Here is a 9,407-nt window from a genome sequence, read left to right on the forward strand (position 1 = left end):
GCTCTACTGTGTGACAGCTTTATCATCAACCTAGCTGGGATGATGAGATCTGATGTAGTTGAAAGTTTAAGTTCTCATTTAGTCAGTGTTATGTTTTATTGGAAGTGTCACGTAAGTTTACAGACTTACAATGCTAAAATCAAGTGTTTGATTCTCTGCAGTGGGCACAATAGATAGCCCAATGTGGCTTTGCTCTAAGAATAAAGAAAACAAATGTCACATAAACATTTCAGTAAGTTCAAAATTATTTATTAAGTGATAGATCTATAAAAATGAATTTATCAACTTATTTTTAAACTGTTTTTAGTAAGTTTTTGATGTATTCCTCTTGACATAAAAACAATCCAAAGAAAGTAATGTGTATGATTAGAGATAACTAAAAGACTTTGATTCAGATTATCCAATATGGACACCTTTAAGTAAAACTATATTTTAATAGTTCTGTTGCTTCTGTACCTTTTTAGCATATCCACTTGCGTACAGTTATAGTGTTGGTCTCAAAGGTAAAGGACACGGAAAGACAGAACTCTGCATACCAGAAGGTAATTTTAATTTAAATATGAACTAGTGTAAATGTCTTGTGACAGATTTGGGACATTTCAAGCTACTTTTGTTTTAATAGTAAGTGAAGTTATTTCAAAACTATGAAACTTTTTATATAAAAATAAGATCAACATCTTATATTGGAAACCTATATAATGAGAAAAATAAATATTTTCACTCTAAGCCTAACAGATTTAATGACATCATTCCAGAAAATATAAAACAGTATATTTTTTATGGGTAATGGCTGTTATGAACATTCTAAGAAAAAGAGTAGGACTAAACTATTAGAAAATAAAAAAGCTTTAATACTAATTAATTTCATAAATGGCTTCTTTTGTAACTAGTTTTTATCATCATTATGCATTGAAGCTTTGCTATAAATATGGCATACAAATAATAGAATGCCATTGTGAAAATAAAAAAAAATAGTTGCTCAGTAGTTTATCTCAAGATTGTGTTGTTGGAAGATTCATTATTGTATTTTTCTTGCACTTTTTTAATGTTTTATAACTTCAAAATTGAACAGACATTTATTTGTTCGCTAAAAATTTACACAAGCACAAAAACAACTACCTTTTAATTTATGCTTCCAAGGAACTTTGGTGGGCCATGGTTTATATGAAGTTACAGTGACTGTGTGTAATGAACATGGAGGATGTGGTGTGAATAACCTAACATTGTATGCCCTGCCATCTGTCTCTCTATGTCAAGTTAAAGTCAATTCATATACTGCATTTGACTGGGTAAGTTTAATCACTTACTATCTTTCATCTCTTGTTAATTTTCACAAACAGAAGATCCTTATTTCACCAAAACATATACCACTGTCAACTGTAAGAACTTATGTTGTTGTTGTTTTTTTAATAAATGCATCTACCATAATATTATACCAAATTCTTCAAGCAACTCAAAGTTCCATCTCTTTAAACAAAACAAATATTTCTAGACCTTTCATATGTGAAAAAACAGTGATGGTTTTGGGTCCCCCACGTGACATCTTCTGTGACATTAATAAGCAGCTAATCAGAGTCTTTAACAAAAACTATCATTAATTCCTCATTCTGTTGTGAAATAAAACTAACATCAAACAGCAACTGAATATTTAACCAGCAGTCTTTGCTGACTGCTTATTGTTGGTGTCTTTTGCCAAATTCTGTTTTTTAATTGAGGCTCTAATTTTCTGTTAAATTTTCCTATTCTAATTTGTTTTTTTTATATTTTAACTTTCATTTTCATTGTCTTAAATTCAATTTTTTTTCACTTCCTTTGTCTTGTATTAGTTTACCTTTTGACAAAGTATTAATATCATGGTATATTATGAGGATTATATTTAGCTGTTGAGCTGAGTAAACCCCACCAGGTTGACATTTCAGCTTGTGGGTTCCATCTTGGCTTGTGTTGAGTATTTCAATGTCACATCTCTTTGCCTTATTTCTTTTCAAGACTTAGCATCAAGTTATTTCTTGTACCTGTCTTGGAAGGCTTTTTTTTCTAGCTGTTCTTGGCTTCAGCCCACCATGGATCTATTGTCTAAATCACTGATGTCGTCCAGGCTCTATCAAAGGCTCTCTTTCTCAAACTGTGTCATTCCTTCCTCCCTAAGAAATGGGCTGCTGTGGAAGATAATTCTGCTTCTTTGTCAATCACATCATAGTTACCTTTGCCCCCCCCCCCTACGAAAAATGATTGGGATTTTTGATCATTCTGGAACTCAAAATGATTTCCTCAGTTTTCAAAGGTGAAATGTTACTTTATTCTTGTTGTGTATTTATTAGTTGTCGAACTTTTATGTTGTTTTTTTTTATTTCATCTTTATTAAAATGAAAATGTGATATTCCTGCACACTAATGCCCAACAGATAAATTTAAAGTATCTAACAAACACAGGGTCTGTTCAGTAAAAAATAAATGGAATGTGAACAACAAAGTAAAAACAAACACAAGCGAAGCAAACACATAAAATAATTGTTTAATTCACAGTGGATAACCATGTTCATCACCAAACTAACTAGCTTCTCAGCATAGTGAGTGAGACTGAGAGATAATATTTTATGTATACTCTTCATTATATTCTGAAGTGTTTTGTAGATAAATACTTACCTTAAACATATTGCTCCCTTCTCTCTCTCCCCACATATTTCACTTGGATAGTGAATTCAACTGTTTTTTGCTAGGGTTTAGATGTCAAAGTACTCTGAGGAATTATTGGTAATGCCAACAAAGAATCCATATTAACAGCTGAGAACAAAGATGATAATAGAGAGTACCTAAAAGCACAACTTTGTGATTTAACAAAACATGATTCAACAGATAAGTACTTGCTTAAAGCTTGTTTTACTGTAAAAATGGAGTACTTAGTTCTGTTTACTGGATTGTTTTTAGCTGTGGTGATTGGTGTCAAACACCAGTGATTAAAATATTCATCTTTTCATGAATATATAAGCCTCAATTGATAATCCTTTAGACCTATTGAAAAAATCAAAGTTGGTAATCTGGAGTCAAGGTTGATAAGTATGAAAAAGCTGTTTGTCACATTTTAAATTAAGTTTGTTAAAAAGAGTTAATTTTTGAAGTCGTAATTTAAAAAAACACATTTTCAATTGTGTTTGTTAAAAAAAGATGATTTCCAATATGATATCTTCCCTCCTCTAACAAATAACTTTTCTCGACTTATACTGCCCTCTATAAGTGCAAATATTTGCTCGCCACTAGCTTTGATACCCCCACCTACCCTCACGTATTCACATGAGACATCTACATGATATCATTCAAATTATCATGCAGCAACATTCCACCAATAGGAGTACGACACAAATCATCTCTAGTACCCTCTCTTCTGTGCAGCCCTTAATCACTTCTCGATTGGCAGCGTAATTGGCAGGATGTGTTTTTGCTCATGTTTTCAGACTAAATTTTTACTTCATTGATCAAGTTTACTGTTTATTGTTTAGCTGCATATTTCTTTCAGCCATAATTTTTCAAACTTTTACAGTTTTACAGATTCTGTTTGGAGAAAAATAATCTTTTCCCAGTCAACTCCACTGGTTATGCACTTACAGTTCCATGTGTCATCTACCACAGCTACTGTATCTACTACAGCTGATTTGTTGGCCACTTCAATAGCATCTGATCAAACTTTATCTGCTCAGTAAGTAATGGCTTTGGTTCTTTGGGAGTTGGCTTATTTTATGCAGTCTTTTGAGTCACCTGATGATTGTCCTCACATACCATGCGAGGGTTTGCCTGCTCATGTCGGTGAGGATTTGGACAGTTTTTCCCCCTTCTGCCTATGCCTCACAGTTATGTGTCATTTTGGGGGAGGTGACCAGGCCTCCTTTCCCATTTGTAGACTTAATCAATCAGGTATGTTATATTTTGTCCTTATCTCCAATTTCCTATGATTCCACTCCTGCCCTTCTCAGTGATGAGCCATTGGGTCAGTATTTAGTGTTTCTTCTCTCTCCAGTTATTGGTGTTCATGCAAGTCATTTTGGCGACCAGTTACCTTCAGGTGTCAGTACGCCTCGATACCCACATACTCTATATGACCATGCTCTGGCATATCATCATTCTCACTTTCCCCATTTAGACTCAGCATTTGGAGTTGCTTGTTCCTTTGTGGGGATCAGGCCCCAATACTTTGGTTTACCGTATTTGTCTCACTCTGTTTGCCCTTCTCTGTTCCTTGTCCTCCCTATATCTGTAGTCCAAGGATTGCTTCCCTGATGGGTTTTTGGTAGAAACTCAGAATGTCCTGTTCTCCACATTAGCATGCCTCTCCTCTTATGCAAATGCGGCTGATCTGTTGTTGGGATCTTGGAATTGGTATGCTCTTTTGTCTCGGGTTTGTTTGCATCCCTCCTCTTTGCACTATCTGCCCATAGCACCTTTTCTTAATTTAAAAGAAACACATCTAAACCTTGATTTTTGTGTATCACCTGGTATGTTGAATGCAGCATTGGTTCAAATTATGAGGCCCGGCATGACCAGGTGGTTAGGGAGCGTGACTCGCTAGCTGAGAGTTGCAGGTTCGAATCCCTGTCCCACCAAACATGCTCACCCTTTCAGCCATGGGGGCTTTATAATGTGCTGGTCAATTCCACTATTCATTGGCAAAAGAGTAGCTCAAGAGTTGGCAGTGAGTGGTGATGACTAGCTGCCTTCCCTCTAGTCTTTCACTGCTAATTTAAGGGACGGCTAGTGCATATAACCCTCTTGTAGCTTTGCACAAAATTCCGAACAAACCAAACCAATCAAATTAGATGTTTGTGATATCAAAATACAAATTCTTTAGTTTTGTACGAATTAGGAACTCAAATTACCAATATTGACAAGCTAGAATATAAAATAAGAACCTCCTATCTTTTCTATTTGCCAAGATATCACTTGTACTGAATGAAATGAAGTAACCCCACTCACTTTTTGGAAACGGTCCCATAAATATACATATAAATATATGACATGTGAATAACCAATCCCCCTAGTGGCTTTCTCAGCCATTTTAAAGTTTTTGGACACCATCTTGTTTTTTTCGAACCAAGATTTCAAGGAGATAGGTTGTGTCTTTAGTCTGCTCGAAATAGTATATTTTTTAGACCCAAATATAGCTTAGTTACTAAGCTTGATAATTTATAGTGGAATTTTATGGTATCAATACAGTAATTTATGATTTTTTGATTATTCAAATGTATATATAAAACCTATTTCAATTCTGTCCATCCTTCCTCCATTGCAGTGTACTAAAGAAAGTGGTACACCTACCATAGTTGGTCCATACATTGTGGTTATTCTCCATCTTGTCTGACCCTTCCCCACATCACTTCCTTTCTAACCTGGCTCATTGACAGGGTCCTTTTAGTCTCTTCCATTGGGAGATATCATTCAGCTTTGAAAGCCATGTTTCATTTTACACATTGTGCCTGTGTCTTCATTTCATTGGTCTTGTCCCTTTTGTTTCCTTCTCTCCACATCACCAATCTTTCTTGCTCTGCCTCTTTCTCGGATTGGAACCTCAGTGTCATCCTTCATGCCCTTACCCTTCCTCCTTTTTAACCCATATCGACCTGTTATTTATATCACCACTCATTGAAGATCCTTTTCCTCCTGTTGGATTGCAGACATCATCATTTGTATGTTCGCTATTGATGTTCACCACACCTTGTTTTACAGTTCCTCTGTGGTCCTTTTCCCAAATTGTTCTTTTGTGCCCAAAACTTCGGCCGCTCAGAAGGGTATTTATGCCATCACACCTATCTCCCTTCCTTCTATATCACATCTTTATGACCATTTCGATCCTGGTCACCTCCTCTGCCCATTCTGGGTTCTCCACTGTTACGTGGCATACTTTGATTCTTTCTGTGGTTATTTATTCCTTGAAATCCTTCCCAGTCCTGTGACCTTTTTCACATTACTCTTATGGGTTGGATTCACCAGTTGATTTGCCTGGCTTATTTTTCCCTTTCTCCTGATGATTGTCATCTTTTCCATGTATCTTCCCATCTAATTTGTCACCTTACCATGTCCCTGGCTGCTCATTTCCATTATCCATTGGAGGACATCATTAGTGCCAGTTTGTGGACTACTCCCCATACCTTTATTGCTCATTATCTCCACCACCAAGCATTTTCTTCTTCTACGGAGTTTTGTCCTCCTTCCATCACTATTTATGCTACATGATGTATCTTTGAGTGAGTAAGTGCTACTTTTTTCTTCATTTTCTTTAAAGGGGCTTTTTTCGTGTCTTAGGATCCTGCTTTGTGGCAAATGTTGCCTGATCAGATATACTTATTCTTAAATCTACACTGTAAGACCTGTGTATCAAATACACCCGTTGTTGAAATGGTATGTTCTGCAAGACTACTTACAGGTATTCTTCACAGTATTTTTCTTCATAAAGATGTTTGCCTTGGACTGTACACAAACAGGGATTGCTGTCCATCCTTGATGATCTGTGTATTATAGATCACTGGATTGGTCTGCTTTTCAGTATAAGGTGTCGAGGTATTTTGCACTGTCTCTGGTACAGTGTTTCTTCGGTCTTTCCACCACACTGTTTCCCCCTTCTTCTATTGGAGTATGGAAGCTCTTGCCACTTACCAGTTGCTAGCCACTGGAGTGATGGACTATGGAGGCTTCCTTCTGAGTGTGCTCACTCCCACTCATTTGAGAGTAGGACAGTGGTGTTCTGCTGGTGTATATGGCACTGATCCTCATCCTACTGCAGACCTGATGTACAATTTCAGGTACCACCAGGTGATGGTCGATGCATTCTGCCAACATGCAGTTCTCCCCTCTAGCTAAGGCACCCTCTTCTTACTGCCCCTGGATGTCTGTTCTCAGCAGTTATGTTGATGGATAGATGGATAATGATGCAGATCTTTGCTGCAGAGTCCAATCTTCACTACCAGTTCCTTTATCTGAGGTGAAAGGTTGAATACCCTTTCCTGCCATGGGATGGATAACCCTATCACAGTTTGCCTGGTGTTTGCCTCCCATTTACAGTCTGATGCACCCTAGCCACTCTACACCTTGGCTCCCTTAGTGTCACACATGAGTGTAATCTGGTACTCACCTCCTACTGCAGACTGGATGGTCCATTCCCAATGCTGCTTGGTCATGGAATAGAGACGCACTTCCACTTTGCTGTACACCTTCCTACTATCTCCCCGGATGTTGATTACTGGTGGATATGGTGATGGTTGTGTTGGATGTGCACACATGATGATGTGGGGGAAGTCCATCCTTTGTTTCTGCCTTTATTGCAACACATTTTCACGTGGACAAAGAATATACCTGGCTCAGAAGGGGGTGTGGTCTTCCACGGAGGTGTTGCCTTCTGTCTATTCACATGGTCTTCCTTTGAGCACTTTCTGAAGAGGGATCATCTTCTCACCAGACCCTTGCCAACTCAATGTGGGATTCTAGCTATTTGTCAGTGATAGTAAGATATCATATTGGAAGTTAACATTTTCCTAAACTGAAAATGTATTTCCAATAGATACTAACCACTTCTCACATTTCTCACATGACCTCCCCACTTCTGGTGTAGTTTTTTGTATGTACTATCCAATCTTGAAGTGATTATGGGATGCACAGAAGAGAGGGCGCTAGTGACAATAGGAATTGCATCGTACTACCGTTAGTGGAGGGTTGCTGCATGATCATTTGCATGACATCATGCAGATGTCTCACTTGAATACACATGAGGGTAGGTGGTAGTATTAAGGCTAATGGCGAGCAAACATTTTTGCCTACAGAGAGCAGTATGTATAAGTTAATAAAAGCTATTTGTGAGGGGAGGTATCTATCAGAAATATATTTTTAGTTTAGAAAAATGTAATTTGTGTGATTTGGTCAACGACTAAAAATAATGAGAAAAAAGACAACTTTATTGAATTATATATCCAGTATAACTTGCTAGATCAGTATTTTTGTTACATAGTGGGAAGCTTTTATATGTGTATAAATATGACTAGAAATTTGAATTTATAAGTGAAGTAGAAATATCTAGTCATTATACAGATATTTTTTTTTTGTCCCATACACAGGCAACTGGTTGGGTATATGGTTGTTCAGTTCCTCTTGATAAAGCTCCTCTAACTTATCAGCTGTACATAAAATCTAATGAAATCTGGGTTCCTGTTACACAGCCTCAACAATCTAGTATATTTACCTTTTTTGGGCCACCTTCGTATGAGGGTGATATATCCATCTTTGGTGCTGAGGTGGGTATTCTCCTGATATTTGTCACAGCTCCTTCTATGTTTTGATATCTTAATTAAAAGTAAATGTCTGTTGAATTTTTTGTGGACCAAATGACGTACCATTGTTTGAAGATAATATTTGGAAAATGTCTTACTTCTGTTCTAGGTGTTCTATTCTTTAATGGAAGAAAATGTTTTAACCATATTTAAAACTTTGAGGTATGTGTACCCACTACCCAATGGCACTAGCAATGGCTGATGTATATTGGAACTTAGATATTATAACCAAAAGACTTTTCACAAAATAATAATAAAGGGTAAAAGAAGATTTTTAAACTTTGCAAATAGGATTATATTTCATGATATATAGCTTAGAACCTTCTTTAGCTAAGTCATGCAGCTAGGACAGTGTTATGTTGGTTTACTGAAAGTCTCTACCTAACTACTTTTAACATTACTGTACTGGGAGATTTATAAAAGTCTACAAATCTTAGGTATGCGACCAGTTTCACTATTGCCAGTGGTTCAGTTCTAATCCTGTTAAAGTCAATTATCCTGCAAATATCACACACCAAGTGATGCTGATGATGATGCAGTCTGAGAAAGCATATGCTTCAGGTAATAAACCAGATTTGATATAAAATATCTTTACCAACTCTTTTTTTATATATATAGAGAGAGGTATTCTAATGACTGTACTTAAATTTGATGGTGCATGGACATTACGAAGGAAGGTTATTGCTATTAATAGAAGTTTATGTTTATACATAAGCTGTTTTATTTGAAACCAATGTCACTTGAAGAGGAAAGAGTCGTGGAGACAGGTAGTCAGCTTAACACCACAGGTGCAAGTCTACTAAAGAGACTGATAATTTAAAACTGTTATAATGTCCCTATTTTCCTACACTTGATTCTTACTTACGTAAAAGTTGGTGATATCAAAAAGATGCATGACACTTCAAGGAAGCATCTCAAGACACATCCCACAATGTCTCAAATGAATACCTTCTTCAATCTTTCACCTTTCCTTTTTATGTTTTTAAGATATGGAGGAATTGGTGAAAGGAGCATCGAGAGCCAGCATGGGCCCCAGGCCAAACATCCTCTCTTTTTTCAACATTTTTAAGAACTTATTAAAAAGAAGATCCTACATTATGAC

At 36.6% G+C, this 9,407-nt stretch overlaps 1 protein-coding gene across 1 annotated transcript in view; it reads left to right on the plus strand.

The window, feature by feature from the left end:
- The window catches only part of LOC111088506, a 38,840-nt gene that overhangs the window by 14,704 nt on the left and 14,729 nt on the right, over positions 1 to 9,407 (plus strand). The window contains exons 4-7 of the mRNA XM_022398849.1: positions 465 to 542; positions 1,141 to 1,289; positions 8,093 to 8,269; positions 8,743 to 8,866. Coding sequence (XP_022254557.1) covers positions 465 to 542; positions 1,141 to 1,289; positions 8,093 to 8,269; positions 8,743 to 8,866 — 528 coding nt within the window. The remainder of the gene's footprint in view (positions 1 to 464; positions 543 to 1,140; positions 1,290 to 8,092; positions 8,270 to 8,742; positions 8,867 to 9,407) is intronic.

The sequence above is a fragment of the Limulus polyphemus genome, unplaced genomic scaffold, assembly GCF_000517525.1.
Source record: "Limulus polyphemus unplaced genomic scaffold, Limulus_polyphemus-2.1.2 Scaffold3906, whole genome shotgun sequence".
Lineage (NCBI taxonomy): Eukaryota > Metazoa > Arthropoda > Merostomata > Xiphosura > Limulidae > Limulus > Limulus polyphemus.